The sequence below is a fragment of the Myotis lucifugus genome, unplaced genomic scaffold (genome assembly GCF_000147115.1).
Source record: "Myotis lucifugus unplaced genomic scaffold, Myoluc2.0 scaffold_260, whole genome shotgun sequence".
NCBI lineage: Eukaryota > Metazoa > Chordata > Mammalia > Chiroptera > Vespertilionidae > Myotis > Myotis lucifugus.
In genome coordinates, this window is record NW_005871308.1 from 1,537,868 (window position 1) to 1,563,247 (window position 25,380).

Genomic DNA, 25,380 nt, shown 5'->3' on the forward strand with positions numbered 1-25,380 from the left:
TCCTGATTCATAGATTGACACTCATCCACTGGGCCACATCGGTCAGGCCCGCTAGTAAGATTAAAATTTTTTTTGCAACATTCCAGCCCTTTGATAATTCAGGCCATGCTTTAAATCCTGGGATGAAGAACGCATTACGTTCCAAGTCAGCCCTTTATGTGGAATGGACTGCTCAGATTGCATCATGTGATGCATTTATTAGGCACCTGCTACATACTACACACTTGCCACAATTGGGTTCATTGGGGCAGTGGTGCACATGGAGTGAAATTGGGTGAGCCTGGCTCTGGGTCAAGCATGTTGGATCCTGTGTTTCCTCGATGTCGAGCTCTTCCTAACACTGTACCAGAGAATGATGGGAAAGGTAGGAATCTCTGGGGACAGGATTACTTGGAAGAAGTAACCATTATTCCATACGCTGTCACTGACAAGGTCCTTCACCATAAACTATCCATGTCAGATGACTGAGCTCAGCAATGACCCAGATTAAGTTCCATGCTGATCATTTTCAATGTAAAAAACTCTGGGAAGTGAGGAGTCCACTTAACTGATTACCTATGCACACCCTTCTTTGTCCTGGACGAGACTACATAGGCAAACAAGCGATAGATTTTATCCTCCCCAGTGTACATTTCTAGCTCATGGAGTGAACGTGTTGGAGAAAAACATCTTGGGGTAGGTTCCCCATGTCCTGGATCTGGGGGTGAGGGCTCCTCTTCAGGTACCAGAGATTCTGCCTGGAGTAAAGGTTTTCACCTTCTGAGTAAGTAGCTGTTCAAAGGCCCCACCTGAGAGCTGCAGCTCCAAACTGCCTCCAGTACGGGGAGCACAGCTTGGAAATGACAGGCAGGTGCACATTAATAACAAACACACAGTTTATTGAAAACAGGTACCTTTCAGGAGCTCTTAGAAGTCAGATTAGAGATACCATTACTCAGGAAAACAATATGTACAAAAAGTCTCTGGAAAGGGAGCATAAAACAACTCGAATACAACTTAGACAGGACTGGGTTACTAGGATGGTCATGTCGCAAAATACAAAGTACAGCAAAGAGACACACATGAGAAAACAGTGGCCCCCAAGCCTGGGGTGGGAACTGTTCCCATATTCTTGGACCACATCCCATGATTCTTTGGGGCAGAGGCACTGGCTGGCACACAGGGATTTCAGTGCTAAGGAACTAGTCCAGCCCAGGGCACAGGCCAAATGTGGAATGAGGTGACCAGGCCAGTTACACCTGCTCCCTCAATGAAGCCAGTAAGAGAAGCGCTCTCTGCAGTCTACAGATCTGGCAGGGACCATAGGGCCACGGAGAGCTTAGCGAGCTCCTCTGTGTCAGTCACATAAAATCCCAGACTAATCTCAGCCCTCCGATTCCCTTACCCAAATCCCCACTAGCTGGAGAGGTAGAGGAGGAAGACATGGAAACTGCCTTCACACCAATTTTTGGTCTTCGGTCGAGATAAATACAAAACACCATTCCACAAGTCAGCCTGAAAACCACTGGCACAGCAGGTGCGATTCCACAGGAGGAGGGGATGGGCCTGGGAGGGGCGGTGTGTTCTGCTGTGGTCACTGCTGGGACAGGTCCTGACTCGCTGTCCTGGCCCCATTTGTACAGTTCCTCCCAGCGCTCTGGATCTGCCCTCTCATGGCCCAGAACTCGATTCTCTGAGCCCAAACTCCCAGCCTCAAGCATACAGAGTGGAAACACCAGATGCACAGGGTTCTCAGGCGAGGATGAGCAGACAGTCTGCCCAAGAACATGAGTGAGGTCCTTCCATGCCACCTCCACTGGAGTCAGGGCAGGGCAAAGGGGACGCTGAGTCCCAGGAGGCGGAAAGCGGCAGCTCTGAGAGCAGGAAGAACTCAGCAGGGAGGAGGACAGGAAGTTTTGATCGCATGGATGCAGCGGGCAGTGTCTTTGGAAGGTGTGAATAGTAAAACTTTGTCTAACAGATGAGGGAACAGTGTCTCCCCATGTCCCGAATTCTCCAAGAGAACACCACTTCCTGCTCTAGATCACACTCAAATAGACAATAAGCTTGAAGGGAAGAAGGTCCCAGAAATGCCCACTGAAGATCCATCCTGTCAAGTTTGGCTTCCTGGAAGAGCAGCCTCATTTGTTAGTCCGTATGCTGCTGCAGATTTGGGCAAGACGGCTCTATAAAGAAAAGGAGACAGGTCGTTTAGAGAGGATGGCACTGGGCATGCTTGTCCAGGGACCACTTGCAGCGGTTCTCAACCTGTGGGTCGCGAACAATGAAAATACATCCTGCATATCAGATATTTACATTACGATTCATAACAGTAGCAAAATTACAGTTATGAAGTAGCAACGAAAATAATTTTATGGTTGGGGGTCACCACAACATGCGGAACTGTATTCAAGGGTTGCAGCACTAGGAAGGTTGAGAACCACTGATTCTACTCAGGTAGTACTGCATGTGTCTGAGGCAATCTCAGCTCTCCATTCTGTTTCACAAACGAATTCACCTTCCTGATTCTACATTTCTCATCTGAACAAAGAAGCAAAATAACATCTCACATGAGACAGAGAAAGTATAATTTGGGAAGAGTACGGCTGTAGGTCCAGCTAGATGAAGAATGTCACCAGATCTGGGCGGCTGGCTGTGTGATCTCAGCACTGGGCCTATGTGCAATAGGACGTTTGGGAAAGCAGCCCACCTTGTCCCCTTCCTTAGCGCCCCAGGAAGGTGGGGCTATGGCAGCCATGTTTGCACTAAGTGCTCCCACCCACTAGCCAAGACCAAGCTGACTGGACCAGGGAGGCCCATGTGACCAAAGCTGAGCCAATTAACTTCTTCCTCTTGAGCACTTACGAAGACAAGTGTTGGGAAATGAAGCAATAGAGTTGAAAGTGTGGCTACCCAAGATCACCTACAAACCAACACTGAGGGAGGACGGAACCAAGGGCCTGTGGAGGTCATCTGCTGTGGGGGTGGTGAGGAAGGAAGACGTGCGCGGGGCCCCAGAGACAAGAGGAGCCGAAGGAGCTGGTGCACCAGAGCGGAGCTCCGTCACCTCCTGCTGCTGATGGTCCCATCACTCCGAGGCCTGGCTGCTCAGCGCTTTCTTTGATTCTGTGGATTCTCTGTAATAAGACTCCCCCTCCCCCACTCCCACCCCAAATTCCTGAACTACCGTAAGTCTGAGTTCTGGAGGTCAACTGTGCCCTAACATATAGACACCAACTGCCTGAATGAGGCAGAATTTTGATTCTGTTAAGGAACTTCTGTGGCAGGCACTCTGGATGGACCTAAATGCAACATCAATTTAGGGACAGAATGGCTACCAGGTAAGCATGACATCAGTCAAAATCCATTGGGGGAAAGAAGGCTGTAAGTACAAAGAGTTAGCCTGGACCTGAAAGACAATCCAAGGAAAGCTAACCAAGAAAGCTACCGGAGGCAGCTCAGGTGTGGAGACGAGTGTGAGACTTACGGACAGCTGCTTAATGTTCCCCAAGGCCTCTGGATCCAGTTGTGCAATATCAACCCTCTTCAAGTCACTGGCCAGTAATCGCATGCTCTGTGTGGAGGGGAGAGTGGGTTACACTGCATGTCCTTCAGGGCGGGAACCTCCACCCAGCAGCCCAGTGTGCCCCCTTCGTGTCCGGCCCTTGGTGGGGGGATGAGGCAAGGTAGGCAGTGACATCAGTGATCATCATTGGGCCAGCTGCCGGATCACCAGGTACCAGGGCCTCCTCATCAGCTTAGAAATGCCCTGCAGACCACACCTGAGATAAAACACCCTTCCTTCCAGGAGGTGAGGTCAACAACTTGCTCTACTCAGCCCGGAGAAACGGGGCTCAGCCTGCTTCAGAACCCCTGGGAGTTACACAAAGTGGAAGAGACAGCTCGTGCTCCCCTTCCTAGACGACGCACTGTATCTCCATTACTGCACGCACTGCATGATGACTGTCGTTAACTGTTAACCTGTGCGACTACTGAACTGCTTCTCCAGGGCAGGAATGTCTTCTACATCTTGGGTCTGCTACAGACGGGTGCCCAAATATTAGCAGATGAACAATAAAACCCAGAGCTGGGCAAGGATCTTCCCAGTCTGGGCCCCTATTCTGGGAGAGGAAACTGGGTTCTGAGTCTTACACAAGTGTGGAGATCAGGATCCATGCAACTAAAAGGACTTTGGGGGAGGGAAGTGGGTGACAGACCAGGGAAAGAAATGCTGACTAAGACACACACGGTGGCCAGGCATCCCTGACTGAAACACTTACCTCTCCGCCTCCCACTGGCACAGTGAGGAAAATCTCTTTGCTGTCGGCCAGAGGGCTGCCGTTCACTGAGACATTGTAGATCCGCTCTCTGGCTGCTGGAGTTCGCAGGCCTGGGGTCTTGAAGACCCTAGAAAGTGGGAGGAATCTCTGTAAAGACGGCTTGGCAGACTGCATGACACCAGGCGCTGAGCCCTTCCAAAGCCCACCTGGCCTTGCCCTAGCCCGTTTGGCTCAGTGGATAGAGCGTCAGCCTGTGGATGGAAGGGTCCCGGGTTCGATTCCGGTCAAGGGCACGTATCTCGGTTGCAGGCTCCTCCCTGGCCCAGGCCCAGACGGGGCTCATGCAGGAGGCAACCAATTAATGTGTTTCTCTCACATTGATACGTATTTCTCTCTGCCTTTCCCTCTCTTCCACTCTCTCTGAAAATCAATGGAAAAATACTCTCGGGTGAGGATTAAATAAAAAAGAAAAACAAAAAACAAAGCCCACCTGGCCTCAATCTGCACTTTTCAAATCACACATTTCTAGAAAGGCGAGTTCTAAATTAGGGGGGAATCTTTCTAAGCAGTAATGACTAAACACAGCTGGAGAAGGGAGATTGTAATGATCAAACATACATCTAGCAAGTCAATTCTTATCCATGTCAATTTTAGGTCCAGAGCTCCATACAAATGCCAGTCATCCATCCATCCAGAAATAAACTATGGTTAATGTACTTCCAAGAGTAGCTAAGTGTTTCTATCAAGAGGAATTTTCCAGGGTCCAAGGAGGATGATTCAGAAATTACATCATTATATTAATTCCCAAATTCTAACTTTCTCAAGACAGTTACAATGTGGCTATTATTTTCCCTCAAGTGTCCTTTGCTATATGCTCATGTGAAAAACAAAGCTAAAGAAGATGGGAATTAAAAGCGAAGATAAGTCTTCCTCCTCCCCCCACCCCAGGGATAACCACTCTCAGTTCCTATGCACCCTTCCAGACACTTTCTATGTATGTAAAAGCAGATGGACCATCTAGGACTGCGGTCGCCAGCCGGTGGTCCATGAGGTCCGAAAGGTTGGTGAACGCTGATCTAGGACACACTGTGTTCCAACTGCTTGGAGATGCTCCTAATCCTGAAGCTGCCTCCCCGCCCCCGCCCCCCTCCCCCTCCCCCCCCCGGCCACACACACACATCAGCACATACAGATCTACTTCTTTTTAAATGTTTATATCACATTTCTTGTTTAGTTAACCAGCCCTAGGGAAGGGATCAATTATGCTGCAAGAACATCCTTGTTTATACTGGTCTCCTAAAAGAGGATGTCAATTTCTCCCAAGGGTATAGTAGAATGCCTACCCATTAAAAAAACCCAAAACCTTTTGATTACACTCAGAAGAGACCAAATTCACTAGAGCCTCCTATCATCAGAGACAAAGATCTCATCAGATAGAGAAGAATCATTTTGTTGATGAAACAGATGAACCTGCACTCAAGGGAGAGGCAAACACCACCAGGAAGCTCAGCTGATCACCCTCTTCTGAGGGCTCAGGCCAAGGAGTCAGGAGTTATTTTCTTAAACAATGTTCTTTTCTGACATTAAATACTGGCTCCCACCCAAATCCAAGCCCAGCTCTCAGTACTCACCTTGAGTCAAATCTGGGCGTCAGGCCTGGAGTTGGTTTTACCAGGGACAGCTCCATTCGGCCCACAGCTGGGGTAACAGTGTTATAACTGCTTGACCTACAGGTAAGAAACGCAATTAGGTGCACAACTCAGGTCCAATGACAGCAGCAGCAAGGGCAGGTAACACTTGGAGCACTGACTTCGTCGGATACTGTCCTGAGCGCCTACATAAACTCGTGTAATTCTCCCAACAACCCTATGAGAAGCACCACTATTATCCTCATTTAGAGATACAGAAACTTATTTTTAAATAACTTGCACAGCCAATTAGGAGAGCCACAACTTTGGACCCAAGCAGTCAACCTGCAGAATCTAACTCCTCAATCAAGCTAACGGAATAAGAGGAAGGAGACAGCCCCTCAACAGCTGCAGGCCCCCCCCCCCACCCCCCGAAGCTGGGTTCTGGTCCTCTTGCCAAGAGTTACCACTGCTCAGGAAGGACTGAGAGGAGTCCACTCCTTCAGGCACCCCCATCACTACTTTCCCCAGCTTGTGTAAGATGCAGCCCCCACTCCCAAATAGTTTAGTGGGGTCCAGCAGAATCAGGTTAGGCCCATGGTGATTCTTCTTTTTTTAAAAAAAATATATTTTTATCTATTTCAGAGAGGAAGGGAAAGGGAGAGAGAGATAAAAACATCAATGATGAGAGAGAATCACTGATCGGCTGCCCCCTGCTCGCCCCACACTGGGGATCGAGCCCACAACCTTGGCATGTGCCCTGACTGGGAATCGCAGCGTGACCTCCTGGTTCATAGGTCGACACTCAACCACTGAGCCACGGTGGCTGGGCCCCATAGTGATTCTTTATTTAGCAGGACCAGGAGGGCATTTGAAGAAACTACCCATTGGTAAGTGACAGCTGCTTTGTGACCGACTATGGTGTGACTGCACACGGACTGTCAGGCAACTAAACACAATAATCTGCAATGCTGACCACGTGTTACTGGGCCTCATTCTCCCTGTTTGCACTGAAAACTGTGGGCAGCATAGAGAATGTGGGCAGAACTGGAGGAGGTTTTGGTTCAGATCATTTCTAGAAGCCCCTCAGTTCAGATACTCAAGGATTTGATGACTTTAAGCTCTCCAAGAACACAAGCCACAAAAGCCCTCTGGCCCCTAGTTCTGCCATAATGAATGTGGCGCTCCAATAAAACCAGCACCACACAGCTGAACTGGGAAAACCCATTACCTTTTGCTTTTGCCTTTTCCTTGTGTGGACTGCATTCTTTTCCTGGATGGAGGGCACCTTTTGACCTGAAGTCACAATCAAATGAAAATGAAGTTACAAACAGCCTTTCCTGCAAAGGGGCAGGGGAACCAGCTCTGGAAAAGAAACTAATATTGACCATATGAAGGTCTACCTCACAGATGTAAGTAACTCAGAACATAACTGATCAACTAAGGCAGTGATGGCGAACCTTTTGAGCTCGGCGTGTCAGCATTTTGAAAAACCCTAACTTAACTCTGGTACCGTGTCACATATAGAAACTTTTTGATCTTTGCAACCATAGTAAAACAAAGATTTATAATTTTGATATTTATTTTATATATTTAAATGCCATTTAACAAAGAAAAATCAACAAAAAAAATGAGTTCGCATGTCACCTCTGACACGCGTGTCATAGGTTCGCCATCACTGAACTAAGGCCTCAAACCTGGCTTGGTTTCAAAAAGAGAGGATTTTGCCAAAATTAAGGTTAAACGTCTTTTGAACTGATTGCAGGCTGGCTGGTCACGCACTCCACACCCCTCCCCCCACCCCCCAGATAAAGTGCCACTGAAAAGGTGCATCCCAGGTGCCCAATACAGGGAACCGCAGCAGTCCTCACGCTCCTGTGTCCTCGGAGGTACCTGACGAGAACCACTCCCTATCTTCTGACGATCCCTCCTCCCTCCCCTCCCTGCTTCTGTGCCATCCTCTGCAGTGTGTCTCACAAGTTTCTCTCTCTCACCTCCTTCTCCTCGCTCTCCCTGCACAGCACCGACTCCCACACTGGGACGACCACCTGAAGACCTGGGAGCCAGTGTGACTCTCAATCTCCTCCTCCTCCCTGAGCTCCAGGCTGAAATTGCTGTCTAGGCTACATGTCCCGGAAAAGCGTTACATGCTCAGCATGTCAAACAACTAACATGTGAACTGTCCCCAAACCCAGCACCACGCTTCCTCCTGTGTCCCACATGCCACCAGACGGCAGCTGCCTAAGCTGGAAACCATTTAGTTACCTCTGGTTTCCGTCCCTCCCTCCACCAATCTTGCCCATTCTCCCTTTTAAATCTTATCTCAACACCAGCTCTTTTGATAGGGTCAGAGGCTCATCCAAGAGGTACAATAGCCTCCCTACTGGTTTCCTTCTCCCGTTTTGCCCTCTCCCATTTATCCTGAATACCATTCTGATATTCAGGTCTGGTGATGTCACTCACCACTTCCTACCCGGTGAAGCTGAACTTCCCAACCTGGCACGCAAGGCCATTCATTACCTGGCCCCTACTCTACCCAAACTGCCTTCACAACTTATATCCCGGCCATTTCAAACTGCTTCCTGTTCCTTACATGGGCACTCTCAGACCTCCTCTGGGAATTCCCTTCCCTTTCTTTCCCAGCTAATGAAATCTCATTCACCTTAAAGGCCTGGTTGTGTCCTAAGAGAATAGGTAAGCCTTAATAGCTTCCTCTCTATGCTTACACACTCTGTACATACTTCTATGATCGTGTTTGTTATCAGCTATTTAACTGGGATCTTCTCTACTGAACTGTGAACTCCGGGAGGCAACACTGTATTTTAAGTATTTTTGTATTTCCCCACCTGTCAGCCCACAGACGGGGAAATACAAAATTCTGAGTACCTACTTACTTTGGCAGTTTTAAGTTTCTTATTTTTATTTTCTTCTTCTTCTTCATCTTCTTCTTCTTCCACTTTCATTTCATTCATTACCTTTCGTGCTACAAGAAACAGTTTAACAATATTTCTCATGAGAATAAACTTTCATACATTCACATTTCTTATAGGAAAAAAATAAAGCAATCTTAGGCTGTAAGCAAATAGACCCAATATAAAGATAATTTTTTAAAAAAGACGGTTTACTAGTAGACAAAGGAAACTAACTGGAGTGGTTAAGAAACCCCATATAATGCCCCGGATGGTCAGCCCAGCATTCTAATAAGAGTGTAAACTGCCCAGCAGGTGTGGCTCAGTGGTTGAGCATCGACCCAGAAACCAAGAGGTCACGGTTCGATTCCCTGTCAGAGCACAGGCCTGGGTTGGGGGCTCTATCCCCAGTAAGGGACATGCAGGAGGCAGGTAATCTATGATGTTTCTATCTCTCCATCTCCCTTCCTCTTTCTCGCAAATCAATAAAAACATATTAAAAACAAAAAAAGCGCCCTAGCTGGTTTGGCTTAGTGGATAGAGTGTTGGCCTGTGGACCCAAAGGGTCCTGGGTTCAATTCCAGTTAAGGGCACGTACCTCGGTTGAAGGAGGCAACCAATCAATGTTTTTCTCTCACATCAATATTTCTCTGCTTTTCCCTCTCTTCCACTCTAAAAATCAATGGAAGGATATCCTCGGGTGAGGATTAAAAAAAAAAAAGTGTAGACTGTGTAATCGGACAGACGTGAGCTTGAGGCCTGGCCCCACCATTAACTTGGTCACATGGCTTCATGGTAGCACCTCGGTTTCCTCAGCTATAAAAGGGAGTGGTCACTTTATAGGGCTATCACGAGACCTGGAATGTGTGCTCCATAAGAACAAGGTTTTTGTTATTTTTATTTGGTCAGTGTTACCAGTGGGGGGCGTATTTGTGAGAGCCATTTACACGTGTGGGTCACTGAATCTAGTAACATGAAACTAACGTGCTGAGAAAGTTAGTCCTTTTACAGTTCTCTCTCAACCCTCTGATCAGGGAGAGCTGCAGCTGGTATGGCCCCGTCCTGTAACACTTCTGTAAAGCTTGTTAGCCTCTCCAACTCAGGGGAAGCAAGCAGACAGCATGTTTGGTTTCCAGCACAACTTTTGTTTTTATCCTTTCACGTCACTCATACATCAGTCTGGAGAGTTTGGTTAGTATCATTCTTGCATATAATTAACTGAATGCAGCTCCCAAATCACATTTTTTTTTATTCACAAGACTGAGGATCAGACACGAGAGGGCCTCCCTATGCAGCCAGCCAACCACCCTGGGCCTCAGCTCTCTCAGTTCAACAAGGAATTTTGAAAAGTACTCACTTCTGGTAGATTTCAGGGGTGTCTGAATAGCTTTTGCTGTTAGCTTGTTTATTTCTGTGATATCCAGGTCAGCCTGTGATAAAAACAGCCAGAAAACACTAGGCATAGTCCATCAAATACGAGGAACAATATTTTTAAACGCAAACAATCTTTTTAAAGCATATCACTTAATACATCTGAAAGATTATGTTAATTATAACACAACAGACTCCTGTAAGCCCACCATAGCACCCAGGACCCAAAACATCAACAATAACTTGCTGCTAGTTATCTATTCTTCCCTGTTCCATTTCCTTGTCTTTCCTCCAACGGTGACCAGTCTTCTGTGTCTTTCTCCAGATATAACCACTACCATTCCATTTGCTTGAAAGAGTGTGTGTGTATATATGTATTTTCACAAATGTATCTGTGCTTAAATATCGTTTAGTTTGTTTCTGACCATTATTTGTAGTTAATCTCTTTTTATATATCCCACTGTGACTCTATCATAGTGGATTTGTCTAATCTCTTGCCCACAGTCTTTTGCTATTATGAACACTGCTACTTTGAACTGTCATATATGTATGTCCAAGTTTGCTCTTGGCTATATACTTGGGGATAGGGCATTACAGGGCTATAGGATACACAAATGTTCAGCCTTGACATTATGCCAAAGCATTTTCCAAAGTGGTTATACTTGTTTACATTCCATCAGCCACCAATACGAGTTCAAAATGATCCACATTCTATCACACCTGGTGCTGTGTCAGACTTCTCATTTTCCTCTTTTTAAGTCTAGGTTTTCCACTGTGATCTTGGGCTCTTCAAAAAGGCTTCCAGTCGCCCTTTTAACTAAACTTCTTCCCACTGGTGACTACCTATGAGACTAGTCAAGAGCAGGCATGATTCACAGGCTTTTCCTTGTAGGGCATGTGTCACTATCAGAATAGTTGCCATCTCACTATGAGTGACAAGGTTTCATCTCTGGATTGGTAGGGACTTCATGGAGCACTCAGAGAAGATTCTGAGGCTGTCCAGGCTTAGCAAGAAACAGTGCTGTAGTAGATTAGTGATGTCTGATGGTTGATGGAATGGAAAGTGCTGGCCAACTTTCTGCCATCTCTATAGCCAGCTGGCATGTTATGAAGGTATCATCGGTGGCATGTCATTACCTAACATGCAGAAGAGTTAACAAGCCTAAGACCGATATCCATGTTCACATGGTTGGCCAGTGGATGGCACTAGAACTTGGACTTCAGGGTTCCCACTATTCCCTGATAAGAGAGGCTCCCTGTGCCTAAGATTTATGCAAACAACATGGTTTATGCTGAATACCTGCTTTCCTTCTGCAAGTCTGGAATTTTGGTATTGCTAGGCAGATGTGACCGCCCCTAATAAAACCCTGCACATTAAGTCGCTAAGGAGCTTTTCTGCTAGGTAAAGTGCTGAATCAAGCGTGTCCTGTGTGTCTCCACTGGGAGAGGACTCTTGGGAGCTTGAACCTGGTTTCCTCTGGACTCTGCCCCATGCATCTTTCCCTTTGCTGATCTGCTTTGAATCCTTCCACTGTATAAATCATAGCACAGTAATCCTTTCACTGTAAGGATTCCACGGTTTCACTTTCTGCAATTTCAGTTAACTTGCAGTCAACCTGCAAAATATTAAATGGAAAATTCCAGAAATAACCCACAAGTTCCGAATTGCATGCTGTTCTGAGTAGGTGATGAAATCTTGCATCGTCCAGCTGTGTCCTAGGCCATGAATCATCCCTTTATCTGTGGGAAGCTGATATAGGGTTAAGCCTCGGACTGTCCTGTGGGCAAAGTCAAAAACAATTCCCAGCTTAGAGGGCACAGTCCTCTTAGCATAATTAGGCTTGACCTTATGAGGCTCTCTAGATCTTATCTGGGAAGCTAATGGGCTGAGGGAAGTGCAGGAAGTGTAACTATGGTCAAAACAAGTGAAACTCACAAGAACTGTGTAACTATAGAAACCACTACCTTGTTTACCTCTCACTATAAAATAAAGGCTCAGCTTGCCTTGGGATTCTCTCTCTGTGGCCTCAGCCAGGCACAGGAAGATCCACGGAGACTAAGGAAAGCTAGAGAGTTCTGAACGCTGTCTCCGTGTAAAACATTCTTCGCCGACTCCGTCCACACCTTTGGGAACCCCTGGACCCGCTGGGGCTGGCCCCCAGCATATGGCGCCCGGACAGGCTGAACAGGATTCCCCTAGGTAAGGCCCCTGCACTCGGGACGGATAGGACTCCACCATAGGAAGAGGGTGGATAGTTTTCGCCGACTCCGTCCACACCTTTGGGAACCCTTGGAACAGGATTCCCCTAGGTAAGCCCCCCCACACTCGGGACGGATAGGACTCCACCAGGGTGCTGCAGACCCCCCTATAGAGGATAAGTAGGGTAAGTGGGTGGATAGTACAGAACTTAGATTGAGAAGATGTGCCATACTGAGTCTAGAAGAAAGAAGACTCCGTATTAATCTTTAGAATGAGAAGATGTGCCATCCTGAGTCTAGAAGAAAAAAGACTCCGTATTGATCTTTTAACATGTCCATGCTTTTCTGAGGAAGGAAAGGTGCCGGAAAGGTAAATGTAAAGGCATGGGAGAAGGTAGGCCCAAGGAGCCTTATCCTTAACCCCACTGCAGCCTTTCCACCCCGGGAAAGTGCAGGATTGGCAAGCTCTCCCTGGGGTGATAGATCAGGACTCAGGTAATAGCGGAAAGCACCAATCCTACTCTTAAAATGGATACAGGAGAGCATTTGGGGTTTTTCTTTTTAATGCCTGCTTTGGATTGAGTAAATGCATTTTACTTAGTTTTAACATATCAAAGTTAGCTCTTTACACAAAAGATAAAACTAACAATTTGGCTCGAAATTGGGGTTTTGTTTTGAGGTGCTGAGGCTCGGGGGTGGAGCCAATTCACGGTAGAAATGTGAAGCTGCGGCTTTTGGGGTTGAAGTGGGAAGTTGTGAATACAGAGGAGTATGTATGTTTATATATGGTCAGAATTCCATCAATGTAAACCTTTTCTATAAAAACAAAAAAGGGGGAAAAGAATGTTATATGTTAAATTTTTAAAAAAATACGATGCAGAGGGTTGTACAGCAGCCAAAAGGCATCGGGCCTCCTGTACAATAGCCTCTGCCGACTTAGCCCGGTGGAAAGATGCAAAACCAGACAAGAGTTTTACCAGATCTAGTAATGATGTGGGGAAGAGGTTGTGTTTTATATCTTTCCAGAAGGAGCAGCCTCTGCCTCCCTCTTGGGGACCGTCACGCCTGGGAGGCCAAGCTAGCACGCCTGACCAGTGCCCATCTGCAGCTTATGTGCAGCCCTGAGCTGGAACCACCTGTCCATTGGAAGAATCATATGTGCCTCCTTTTTGTCTGTCCTTATGTTCCAGCTTTGCCCCACATCTCCTTTCCTTTTTTCTTAATCTGATTACTTGTTTGCTGGTTCTTTGGCCTTTCTCCTTCTCTCCTGAACACAGCCTTTTCTAGAATCTCCCTACCCTACTGTTCCAGGAAGGGCACCTCCCTTTTCTGCCGTGACTGGGGGTGTTTGGTATATGCCCCATACGTGAAGTTGTCTTGTGCCAAGAGCCTGACATCCTGGGCTGAGAAAACCCTGTCCCGGGACTCTCCTTTGTCCTATATTGGCCCCTCTTGCCCTTGTGTCAAGAGGGACCCTCTTCTCACAATCCAATTGCCCACAGCTGTTGCCTGAGTTCTCTGTTAAAGCTGAGGTCATGGTGGCTGGTACCATGGATCTGTCTCTCGCCCAATGGAGTGAGCTGGGTCCTCTCTGGAGAAGAAACCTGGGTTCCCCAAGATATGTGATCAATGCCGGGACCCCGCCAGCAGGCGAGGGGATCCAAAGGCAGTTGCTGGGCATGGAGGCCAGAGGGACATAGACTACCAAGGAGACAGAACTGAACCTCACATCACCCTGCTTGGCCCCGGAGGATGGCTGGTTAGTCAAAGACGGGTAAGATTCCTCAGGGAGGAACAACCTAAGACAGGCACAGTCGCAGAGGGGCCAGCAGAAGAGAACTTGGGGGTCAACAGAGGTGGGGCACAGATCCTCACCCCCCCAATGGTGCAGGGGCTTGAACACTCGCCCCTTCTGAGGAAGGTCTCCTTCCCCCATGGCTGCTTCTCGCTTCCCATGTCCAGCCCAGATAGGAACCCAGGTAACAGAAAGAGACTTGGCCCAGCTCAGATCGGGAACAGAAAGAGACTTGGTCCAGCTGAGATCAGTACCTAGATAAGAGACCTGGCTGACAGCAGCTTCCCTTTCACTGCAACAGGACTTGTTTCCCATTTCTACCTTGGACCACAGGGAAAGGGGCAGCTGAAAGAAAGGGCTGGAGCAGGATGCTGCCTTCTTCCCTTTCTTCTTCCTCTTTTTTCTAAACACTTCCATGCCTTGTAGTTCTTTTGCTTTCTCTTCTTTTTCTCTACTACCCTCCATCTCCGCCTCATCCTCCTCCTCCCCAGTATCATCCTATCAGCTGACTTAGAGGGCACAGCTGACTCCTCCCCGGACACTGACACCACCATCAAACGCGGCCCTGATGGACCCTTTGATCCAGCCGTACAACACACTGACACTTCGGGAAGCCCGCTGCCAGCAACGACGCCCGCTAGCCAGATCAACAAGGACAACTAAACCACCGACGTGGGGTCAGCTGAAGAAGTTAACAACTGATGGTAGAAAAGCAAGAAGTGGAAGCTATTCTCTCAGCCAAGTCAGAGGACTCTGAGTAAATTGGCAAAAGAGACTTTCATTTGGTAGAAAAATGTTACTGTGGTTTGATTTTTCACTTATTGCTGTTTTGCATTGCCATTGTTTTATTATTCTTACTAGTTTCAAAAATGTTATGTTCAAATTTTAAAATGTTTTGGGTTTTGCATTGGCATTGTTTTGTTATTGTTTTAATAGCCAGAGTTTTGTTCTTGATGCTTAAGTTTGATGCTTAAATTTTACCGTTATTATGGTAGCTTAAAAAATAAAAGAAGGGTGAGATGTGGGAAGCTGATATAGGGTTAAGCCTCGGACTGTCCTGTGGGCAAAGTCAAAAACAATTCCCAGCTTAGAGGGCACAGTCCTCTTAGCATAATTAGGCTTGACCTTATGAGGCTCTCTAGATCTTATCTGGGAAGCTAATGGGCTGAGGGAAGTGCAGGAAGTGTAACTATGGTCAAAACAAGTGAAACTCACAAGAACTGTGTAACTATAGAAACCACTACCTTGTTTACCTCTCACTATAAAATAAAGGCTCAGCTTACCTTGGGATCTTTTCTCTGTGGCCTCAGCCAGGCACAGGAAGATCCACGGAGGCTAAGGAAAGCTAGAGAGTTCTGAACGCTGTCTCCGTGTAAAACCTTCTTCGCCGACTCCGTCCACACCTTTGGGACCCCCTGGACCCGCTGGGGCTGGACCCCAGCATTTATCCAGTGTTTCTATGCTGTGTATTTGCTACCTACCCATTAGTCCTTCAGTACCCATCGGCCCCAAGTATCAGAGTAGTGATGTGGGCAATTCTGGATATGCCAAAAAGAACTGGAAAGGGCTTCATTAAGTGAAAAGGTGGTATAGTACCATAAGCTATTTTGAGAGAGACCACATTCACATACTTTATTATCAAAGTATATTGTTATAATTGTTCTATTGTATTATTAACCTCTTACTGTGCCTAACTTAGAAATTAAACTTTATCATAGGTACATATGTACAGATAAAGTCCCCTATGGAACCTCTTCCATAGTAAGCATCCATTGGTTGGATTTGTGAACAGACCCAACTTACAGTTCCCAAACAGGTAAGTCACTTACCGTTGCTGCCTCCTCCAGGGCCTGCTTGTTTCCTCCAAGGGCTTGAAAAAGAACATTTTGTTCAGTTACTATCAGTTTAATCATAAATCATCTTCCCATGCTGAGTTACCTTTCTAAAACAGGACCAGAGTAAGCCCTCGCTCCAATAACTCGAGGACCTTCATAATCTAGTCTAATCTTTCTCCAAGCTTGACTTGTCCCCCTCATGACCTGGTCTATGTTCTACCAAACTAAAAAGTTCCTGTGAGTTCCCAAATATGCCACTGTTTTCTGAGACTCAGTGCCCTGGAATTTATTATTTCCTGTGCCCAAAATATTCCTCTCACCCAACAAATTTCTAACTCATCCTCAGAAACTGAGATCAAACCCAAAACTCTGCTTATTTGTCTATGACAGCAGATGGCTGCTAAGTGCTGTGTTAGTTGTTCATCCTCACCCTACCCAACAACCACTCAAAGCAGTTTAAGTCTTTTCTCTCCACCCCCTGGGTCTTGAACTGAATTCCTTGAGGACACAGATAATATCCAGAGTTTCTGGCAAAATGTGCCACACAGTAGGTATGTAGTTAATGTGTGTTGAATGAAGAGGTCTGTGCAAGGTTAGATGTAGAATAAAAAGTCAGGTTAGGTCTTCCTGATAGAAACTCTGACGGTATCCTGTATGACGGTTAAGAACTTAGGCTTTGGGACCAGAATATGCCCACATTCAAATAAACTCTGCCACTAACCAGCTCATGAGAGCTTGAGCAAAGCAACCAATCTTTCTGTGCCTTAATCTTGTCATCTATAAAATAGGGGTAATTTTAATAACACATCTTTTAGAGGCTAAAATTAGTTAAGACAGCGAGTCCTTGAAAAACATAGCTTTAATTCGACATCGCTTCATTGAGACTGATACATGTTCAACGAATATTTGTAGAAATGTGCAAACAAATGGATTAATAAATAAAAGGGTGAGCCAAAAGGATCATTAAATGTCTACTATTCAAGAAAACCATGCATTTCTATCTCAGGAGGAGGCTACATACTGGGTAATTAATAATAACCCTGTGGCCCTAACCGGTTTGGCTCAGTGGATAGAGCGACGGCCTGCAGACTGAAAGGTCCCAGGTTCGATTCCGGTCAAGGGCATGTACCTTGATTGCGGGCACATCCCCAGTAAGGGAGTGTGCAGGAGGCAGCTGGTCGATGTTTCTAACTCTCTATCCCTCTCCCTTCCTCTATGTAAAAAATCAATTAAATATATTTAAAAATAAATAATAACCATCTGGCCCAGAAGGCCTTAAGATATTATATGGTCTTTTAGAGAAAACATTTGACTACCTGCAGGGGTAGATGATGGTAAGTGCTAAGGAGATTAAAACAAAAAAAAAGCAGGGAAATGAGATGGGGAGTGAGAGGAAGCATTAAATCTGCGGCTTTTTTTTTTTTTTAAATCCTCACCCCAGGATATTTTTTCCATTGATTTTTAGAGAGAGTGGAAGGGAGGGAAGGAGGCGGGGGAGAGAGAAAGAAACACTGATGTAAGAGAGAGACATGGATTGGTCCCACCCCACCCCGTGCACAGGCTGACGCTTGAACCTCGGAGCCACCGGCGGGGCACACCTGCTTCCTGCCGCGATCTCGGAGGACCTAACTAGGGGAAGGTTGGTGGGTGAGCAGCGGGCTCCAGGGCGGAGCCGGGGACCCTCCGCGGCGCTTACCGAAGTAGTCGAGGCAGTTCATCTCGCGCAGCGCCTTGGGGAGCCGCAGGATCTCGATGTTGTACAAGTTATCCATCTCCTTGAGGATGTTCAGCCCGTCTGACAGAATTTGCTTGGATCGTATTTGCACTGCGACAGAGCAAAGTCGACAGAACCGGGGTCCCCGGTGGGTGAAGGGAGCCTGGAACCCGTGCTGCCCGCGCGCGGCCCATCCGCCAGCACCCCGCGATCGCCCCGTAGCCGCCACGACCCGGGCTCGGCCCTTACCTTCACGGTCGAAGTCCTTAAGAAAGGAGGCGAGCTTCCGGTCCCGTAACAAGTTGGTCTTGGTCACCCGACGGCTGCCCTTCCTAGCCGGGGCCATGGCGCCTCAGTGGCGGCTGCGGGGAGCGGGGAACCGAGCCCCAAGGGGTTAGAGGCGGAGGCTGGGTAGGGAAAGTGGGGGGCCGCGAAGGCGCGGGAGAGGGGGGACGCGCGCCCGAAAGGGTTCGTGGAGGGGGCTGACCTTCGGGGCCTGAGCGTAAAGCAGTCGGGAGGAACGTACCTGCGGATCCCAAAACAAGGGGAAACCTCGCCGCTCAAGCAGCAGGGGAGCGGCTCTGGGGCTACCGAGACGTGCGACCGCCGTCACGAAATTCAAACTGCCACAGGCTGACGAATGAGAAGTCGCCGTCTTAGAAGGCGGGTCCACGACACCCAATCACAAAGAAGCTCCGTGTCGGCCGCCGGCTCACGCGTAGGACTACAGTCCCCAGAAAGCATTGCGGCATTACGACATTTTCGCGACTTAACTGCTTAGCGGACCCTGCACAGAGAAACTGCGGCCGTAGGCCAGCGGCTTCGGCGGTTCCTTAGAATTGGACGGCCGCTGAAGCGACCGGCCGACCGAAGAGCAAGAGACGAGATTCCGGAAGCACAACAGGTCTGGCGCTGGGGCGGCCGGGGTTGGGCTCTACCGGAAACTCACCTGAGGACGGAAATACTCCCATCCCTGAGCTGGTACTTCCCCTACCGACTTGGGACCCGAATGCTGTTTTTTCCCCCCGCAACAGATGACTCAGGACGAGCCTTTGCTGGCGGTGCAGGCGGCCCTGAAGAAGTGCTTTCCTGTGGTGGAGGAGCAGCAGCGCCTGTGGCGGAGCAGCCTGAGCGACTGCCCGCCGCTCCTGGCCTCCCTCGGCAACCTGGCCGAGCAGCTGCAGGCGGCGCAGAACCTGCGCTTTGAGGACGTGCCGGCGCTGCGGGCCTTCCCGGGTTTGCAGGAGCGGCTGAGGCGCAAGCAGCTGGAGGCGGGAGACGCGGTCCTGGACCAGCTCGGAGAGCGGCTGTAAGGGAGGAGGCTGCTCCGAGCTCGTGGCGGAGGGATGTTGGGACCGGGTGTGCCATAGTCGCTGGGCTGCGCCGGGAAGGTGCTTCCTTCCTTACCGAGAGCCTGGCCTTGGAGGTGCCGCAGCCTTGCCTGCTTGGCCTCTGCTGCGGGGGCCCTCGGTCAGAAAACCATCTTCTGGCATTTATTTCCCTGGTCAGCGGCCAGGTGTGGCCGCGGTGGACTTAGGAGAAGTTTGAAAAGTAAAATAGAGAAGCAGTGGAGGACGCTTCTTAGCTCCCTTCTGTAGTTTTCTTTGGTAAAAAGCAACGAGGGACTGCGGTGGACCCTAGAACAACGCTTGGGGTTAGGGGTGACCTCCAGCGCCATGGAAAATCTCCGTAGAACTACCGTTGGCCCTCCCCATCCATGGATTCCCGCTGCAGAGTTAGCCCTTGAACAGCGCAGGTGGGAGCTGTGCTGGTCAATTGAAAAAAAACATCCCCATATAAGTAGACCTGCACGATTAAAGCCCATATTGCTTAAGAGTCAGTTGTATGTTGTGAACTCGGAGGGTGTCAAAGCTGAGGGTGTTACATACATGGCTGCATAAAATCTCAGCACGTCTGTGCCTTAACCTCATTTAATCCCATTTTGCAGGTGAGGAAACTGAGGCTCAAACAGATGGCCTCTGGTCTCACAGCTGGTAAATAGCAAAGCTGGGGTTCTCACCCAAGTGTGCCTGAACCCCTACTTCGTTCTGCTGCACATCGGTGTCTCTGCACCAACTGTCAGCCCTTATTATGCCTAATGTTAGACGCTACCTTAGTTACAGGTTATGCGGGTAGAGAAAAGACAGGGCAGGGCGCATGTGGCCTTTTCTTGACCAGAACAGAAGATGGGTCTAGTAGTGTATGGAGTATATGCCATAGACCAGTGGTTCTCAACCTTCCTAATGCCGCGACCCTTTTATACAGTTCTTCATGTTGTGGTGACCCCCAATTTCATTGTTACAAATTGAACATAATTAAAGTATAGTGATTAATCACAAAAACAATATGTAATTATATATGTGTTTTCCGGTGGTCTTAGGCGACCCCTGTGAAAGGGTCGTTCTACCCCCAAAGGGGTCGCGACCCACAGGTTGAGAACCGCTGCCATAGACCAATATGGAACTGTCGAAAATGGGCACCTTCTTTGTATTCATTTGTACAAAATACATTTATTAATACACAAAGTTCTTGGCATCCCACTGGTGCTTAATAAATGTAAATTAAATCCGGTACAACAATGAACAGGGTTTAATTCCTTTGTTGAGTAGAAGAGGTAGTCAGTTAAATATTATGTCATGGTCTATTCTAAGAGAATGAATTTTTTTTTAATATATTTTATTGATTTTTTTCAGAGAGGAAGGGAGAGAGATAGAGAGTTAGAAACATCGATGAGAGAGAAACATCGATCAGCTACCTCCTGCACATCTCCTACTGGGGATGTGCCCGCAACCCAGGTACATGCCCTTGACCGGAATCGAACCCAGGACCCTTCAGTCCGCAGGCTGATGCTCTACCCACTGAGCCAAACCGGTTTCGGCAAGAATGAATTTTTATTTTAATTGTTTGCATATGTGCATGTGGATATCAGGCTGTTGTTTTAAGTATACATTAAAATTATGGGTCATGGTCAAACTTTTTTGAAAGCCACCACTCCAAGCTAAGGAACGCCTTGCCCCTTGGGAAGTTGTAAACATTGCCTTGGTGGCTGGGCCCCTTGGAGTCACCAATGGAGTAATAACAATATTTACCACAAGCCGGGAACTTCTCTCAGCATTTTATGTGCATTATTGCATTTAATCTTCACAATAACCCTTTTTATTCTTCAACAAGTGCTTGTTCTATGGCCAGTCTCAGTGTTCTAGGTACTTAGAATGCGCAGTGAGCAAAACAGACTAGCTTTATATGAGAGAGAAAAAGAAACTTTCCTAAGTCCACATTAGTCTGTGTGCACTGCAAGCCTAAACTTTCACCATTCAAGAATTTACTAGGATGGGGCTGGGTGACATATGGATAGTACTGGTTTGTTGCTTCAGTTGCCTCTTACTCCCTTTTCACATTCAAGTGTGAGCAGTTGCTTTTCTTTACAGCTTTATGGCAGCCTCAGACAGGCCCCTTGGTCATTACTTTCTTTGAGAGCCATGTAACTTACGTATCTTCTCCGTCTTTAAGTAAATTCTTAATTCTTGAGCCACCCCTACCTCCAAGGCACCGTCACCAATCTCCTTCACAAGTGGGCGTCATTTGGAGGTAGTTTTTTATTGGGACATTTGGCAATACCTGGAGACATTATTGATTGTCACAGCTTGGAGAGCGTGGGAGCATGGTTTGGTCCTGCTGTCCAGTGGGTAGAGGCCAGGGATGATGCTAAACATCCTACAGGGCACAGGGCAGCTCCACCACAAAGAATCATGTGGTCAAAAATGTCTGTGCCAACGGCGAGGAACTCTGTCTTCTGCCTTTTTCATGATAATGCCTAATACTAGACCCTTTCCCCCAGAGCTGCCCTCCTCAACGTGCGTGACACTGTCAGCAGCCACGTGGGACAAGTGCTTCAGATCTATGAGCAGCATGCAGACGCAATCGGCATTGACGCTGTCCTGCAGGCTTCGGCGGCGAGCCCCTCTGTGGCTGACATGTTGGAATGGCTGCAAGATATTGAGAGACATTATCAAAGTTCGTATCCTTTGCACACATTTCAAATAGTATCAGGGCTGTTGCAGGAAGTCTTTTTTTCTTTCTTTCTTTTTAATCCTTACCCGAGGTTAATTTTTCTTTGTTTGTTTGTTTGTTTGTTTATTTATTTATTTATTTATTTATTTTCCCCGTTGATTTTTAGAGACAGGGAAAGACAGAAATATCGATGTGAGAGAAACACATCGATTGGTTGCCTCCTGCATAAGCCCCAACCAGGGCCTGGGCTGGGGAGGAGCCTGCAACAGAGGTACGTGCCTTTGACCGGAATTGAACCCGGGACTCTTCGGTCCGCAGGCTGATGCTCTATCCACTGAGCCAAACCAGCTAGGGCCCAGGAAGTCTTTTAATTTCATTTACCACAGGATTACAACATTGTATAGTATGGGTCAGTTCTCTTTGGTTCCTGAACTTGGGTTCTTCCTACAATTATTTCAACTCATTTATTGAGTAGCTACTACCTGCCAGGCATTTTTCTAGTTTCTGGACGTTAAAAAAGGAAAACATATAGAATGTCAGATGGTGATAAGTGCTATAGAGAGAAATAAAGCAGAGAGAGTGAGGGGTGAGGGTGAGGTGGTGATTTTAAGTAGGGTGGGCAGGGCAGGCCTCACTGAGAAAGTGACATCTGAGAGAAGCCATCAGTGCAAAGGCCCTGAAGTGAGAGCGTGCCTGAATGTTCAGGAAATGGCAAGGAAGCCAGTGTGGTGAGAGCAGAGTAAAGACGGGAAGCCTAACAGGAGCGGGGCTGGATCTTGCAGGGCCTTGAGGTCTCTGACAGGATTTTGGCTTTCACTTTGAATGAGATGGAAAGCTATGCGAAGGTTTTTACATAAGCAAACCTGTTTTTAACAAAACCACCCTGGCTTTGCCCTAACCGGTTTGGCTCAGTGGATAGAGCGTCAGCCTGCGGACTCAAGGGTCCTGGGTTCGATTCCGGTCAAGGGCATGTACCTTGGTTGCAGGCACTTCCCCAATAGGGGGTATGCAGGGGGCAGCTGATCGATGTTTCTCTCTCATCAATGTTTCTAACTCTCTATCCCTCACCCTTCCTCTCTGTAAAAAATCAATAAAATATATTAAAAAAAAACACCACCCTGGCTTTGCTCTGAGGAAGGCTTGGATGGTGTGGGGCAAGTGTAGAAGCGGAAAGATCATTTATTGGATGGCCTTTTTCTCTCGATTCTCGCCTGATCCACTGGCTTCAATGTCTACCTTCATTTGAGTAACTCCCACATCCAAGCTTTCTTTAGATGCCTCCAACTGCATTGCTTATGGACCTGCACACTCAGGTTTAGAATGGAACTCCTCTGTCTAGCCCTCACATTCTATTTCCTTTTCCTTTAGTTGTAGACTCAACCGTGTATAATCACCCACTCTGAAGACTTAAGCAGTATCTTCCCCCTTTCCCTGTTTTCTTTTTTAATTGCAGCAGCAGCATGGGCAGTAGGAGCTGCAGCTGTAGCTAACATTACTGAGCACCTATTATGTGCCAGGTACTGCTCTGAGCATGTTTACACAGCCACCTGTCAAATCCTTTTAATTTGTTTCCCTGGTGTGTTTTATATATTGTTTCTCTATCCGCATTGCCTCTTCCGTGGTTTCTTACCTCTCACTTGGACTTTTAATCACATGCAGCCTCTTGCTTCTATCTCTGGCTTCTTTCCCTGTAAGCCATCCCCAATGAGTGACCTCACCCCACCTTTCTTCAGGAGGTCGAGTTCTGATCCTATTGCTTTTACAGGAGTTTTTAGTAGCTTCTGTTGGGAGGCGGACAAAATGCAGAATCCCCACGCTGGGCTGCAATGCTCTTTGTGTTCTGGCTCAACCGCATTTTCTCCTACTGGACACAGTTCCATGCCAGCCACACTGGAAGGTTTACTTGTCCCTGAGTCCGTCCCAGACGACCCCACTATCGTGCCTTTGCGTGTGCTTTTCCTGCCAGCTGGAGTCTTCCTGGTGCCCTCTGAACTGGACGATTCATCCTCGGCACTCCTCTGGCTTTTACCTCATATGTCACTTAGATTCTTTCTCCTCACTTTCTGGTGTTTGCAGCCCGTGGCGAGGTCCTGGACTGCAGGGCAGTGTTCCACTCCTCTGTCCCTGAGCGCAGAGCCACGGGAGTGAAGAGGTGCCCGTGAAGCTCGGTACCGTGGGCCTGTCCTGCAAGTGGGAAATTTCATGATAGCTGCACTTTCACTTCTGTGCTCTCTCTAGCTCTCTCCGGGGTATTTTCCTCCTTCAATATATTTCCTTTTCTTTTTGAGCGATCCTTAACTTCCAGGAAGGTACCTGAAGAGAAAGTACCTCCTGTCCTCAATCGATTGGGGAGACTTGGCAGGAATCCAAGCTTTGCCCACAGCCTGGGACCGGATTTCGGAAGATGAACACCAAGACTTGGTACCAGGTACTGGTTGGCTTATTCCTGCATGTCTCCCTCTCCTCGGTTCGTCCCTGTGTCTCGCTTCCTTGGGAGGATTGCAGAGGTGCCCTCTCAGTGCCCCTGTCTCTGCTGTCCACCTGGAGAGGTGGTATGTCACCGTTCTCTTTCCTATTCCAGACATCCTACTGAACGTTTCCTTCTCCCTGGAAGAGTGAGGAAGCCATGTGCTTCTCTGGAGATCAGAGGGACACAGTTGAAGACCAGCAGTGCCACACTCTGCTGTTTCTTAAGAAATATCGATATTGCCCTGACCGGTTTGGCTCAGTGGATAGAGCGTCAGCCTGCGGACTGAAGGGTCCCAGGTTCGATTCCGGTCAAGGGCATGTACATTGGTTGCGGGCACATCCTCAGTAGGCGGTGTGCAGGAGGCAGCTGATCGATGTTTCTATCTCACCGATGTTTCTAACTCTCTATTCCTCTCCCTTCCTCTCTGTGAAAAATCAATAAAATAAATTTTAAAAAAATTAAAAAAAAAAAAAGAAATATCGATATTGTGACCGGGCTTATTTGAAAAATGGCCTACAGCCTAAGGACTGGCACTTGGGAGAATTGTTGGGGCTTCTCCCTGCCAGGTCACGGCTGAGGGTACCTGGGCCACACCTTGCTCTTTCCTAAGGCTCAGGGGAGTGGGTGGAGGCAGAGAGATGCAGGAGAGGCACTGAAGAACACCCAGGACAGAAGCAGCAGCCACAGAAGCAGTAAGGAAGGAAGGACAGAGAGAGTGACACCGCGATTGGCATCATCCAAAGCTCTGAGCCTGGTTGGCACCAAGTCCTGGTTTGGTGTATTTGTGTCCGTACCTGATTCTTTGAAGAATGAGAAAGTGACTTTGATGATTTAAAGAAATAAGGTGGTATGTCACGGTTCTCTTTCCTATTCCAGACATCCTACTGAATGTTTCCTTCTCCCTGGAAGAGTGAGGAAGCCATGTGCTTATCTGGAGATCAGAGGGACACAGTTGAAGATCAGCAGTGCCGCACTCTGGTCTTCTATCATGTTGATAGAAAACAGTAATTGTTTTCCAAGAGCAATATACTAGTAGCTCCTTATCAAGCCAGTTTCAATTCCCAGAGCCTACCACCAGAGGGAGGTGGTGCAGCATGAATGATTCTGAATGCTGTCCTCTGTTGCTTACCATGTGAGAGTAAGTACATAGGTTACATCTCCTATGGCGCCATGCAACGCGATTTTGTCG

General features: G+C 47.8%; 2 protein-coding genes across 6 annotated transcripts; one reads left to right on the forward strand and one right to left on the reverse strand.

Moving 5' to 3' along the window:
* Positions 1 to 857: 857 nt before the first annotated feature.
* Positions 858 to 18,364, reverse strand: CDCA8 (cell division cycle associated 8). 2 transcript variants are annotated; one of them, XM_006099138.3, is made up of 11 exons: positions 18,237 to 18,364; positions 17,960 to 18,072; positions 17,693 to 17,821; positions 15,991 to 16,031; positions 10,154 to 10,226; positions 8,782 to 8,870; positions 7,119 to 7,183; positions 5,891 to 5,986; positions 4,260 to 4,386; positions 3,467 to 3,553; positions 858 to 2,165 (listed from the first exon to the last, which is right to left on the reverse strand). In XM_006099138.3, exons 2-11 carry the CDS (start codon positions 18,054 to 18,056, stop codon positions 2,121 to 2,123), a joined length of 849 nt encoding a protein of 282 aa, XP_006099200.1. In that variant the 5' UTR covers positions 18,057 to 18,072; positions 18,237 to 18,364; the 3' UTR covers positions 858 to 2,120. The 2 variants fall into 2 exon arrangements, with proteins under 2 accessions (XP_006099200.1, XP_023618529.1); XM_023762761.1 differs by lacking the exon at positions 18,237 to 18,364 and having other exon boundaries at positions 17,960 to 18,215.
* Positions 18,365 to 18,466: 102 nt separating this feature from the next.
* Positions 18,467 to 25,174, forward strand: CUNH1orf109 (chromosome unknown C1orf109 homolog). 4 transcript variants are annotated; one of them, XM_023762763.1, is made up of 5 exons: positions 18,467 to 18,614; positions 18,745 to 19,019; positions 21,549 to 21,728; positions 24,027 to 24,149; positions 25,068 to 25,174. In XM_023762763.1, the coding sequence occupies exons 2-4, from the start codon at positions 18,745 to 18,747 to the stop codon at positions 24,127 to 24,129; spliced, it is 558 nt and encodes a 185-aa protein (XP_023618531.1). In that variant the 5' UTR covers positions 18,467 to 18,614; the 3' UTR covers positions 24,130 to 24,149; positions 25,068 to 25,174. The 4 variants fall into 4 exon arrangements, with proteins under 4 accessions (XP_023618531.1, XP_023618530.1, XP_006099203.1 ...); XM_023762762.1 differs by lacking the exon at positions 25,068 to 25,174 and adding an exon at positions 24,303 to 24,586 and having other exon boundaries at positions 18,468 to 18,614; XM_006099141.3 differs by having other exon boundaries at positions 18,469 to 18,614; positions 24,031 to 24,149; positions 25,068 to 25,171.
* The last annotated feature ends 206 nt before the right edge of the window (positions 25,175 to 25,380 follow it).

Coding starts and splice junctions, on each gene's coding strand:
- CDCA8 (XM_006099138.3), bottom strand. CDS start 18,056: ATGGCCCCGGCTAGGAAGGGCAGCCGTCGGGTGACCAAGACCAACTTG. Junction 16,032..17,692: donor GAACTGCCTCGACTACTTCG/GTAAGCGCCGCG, acceptor TTCTTTTTCAAG/CCCTTGGAGGAAACAAGCAG. Junction 5,987..7,118: donor GGAAAAGGCAAAAGCAAAAG/GTAATGGGTTTT, acceptor TCTTACCTGTAG/GTCAAGCAGTTATAACACTG.
- CUNH1orf109 (XM_006099141.3), top strand. CDS start 18,745: ATGACTCAGGACGAGCCTTTGCTGGCGGTGCAGGCGGCCCTGAAGAAG. Junction 19,020..21,548: donor GACCAGCTCGGAGAGCGGCT/GTAAGGGAGGAG, acceptor CCTTTCCCCCAG/AGCTGCCCTCCTCAACGTGC. Junction 21,729..24,030: donor GAGAGACATTATCAAAGTTC/GTATCCTTTGCA, acceptor ACTTCCAGGAAG/GTACCTGAAGAGAAAGTACC.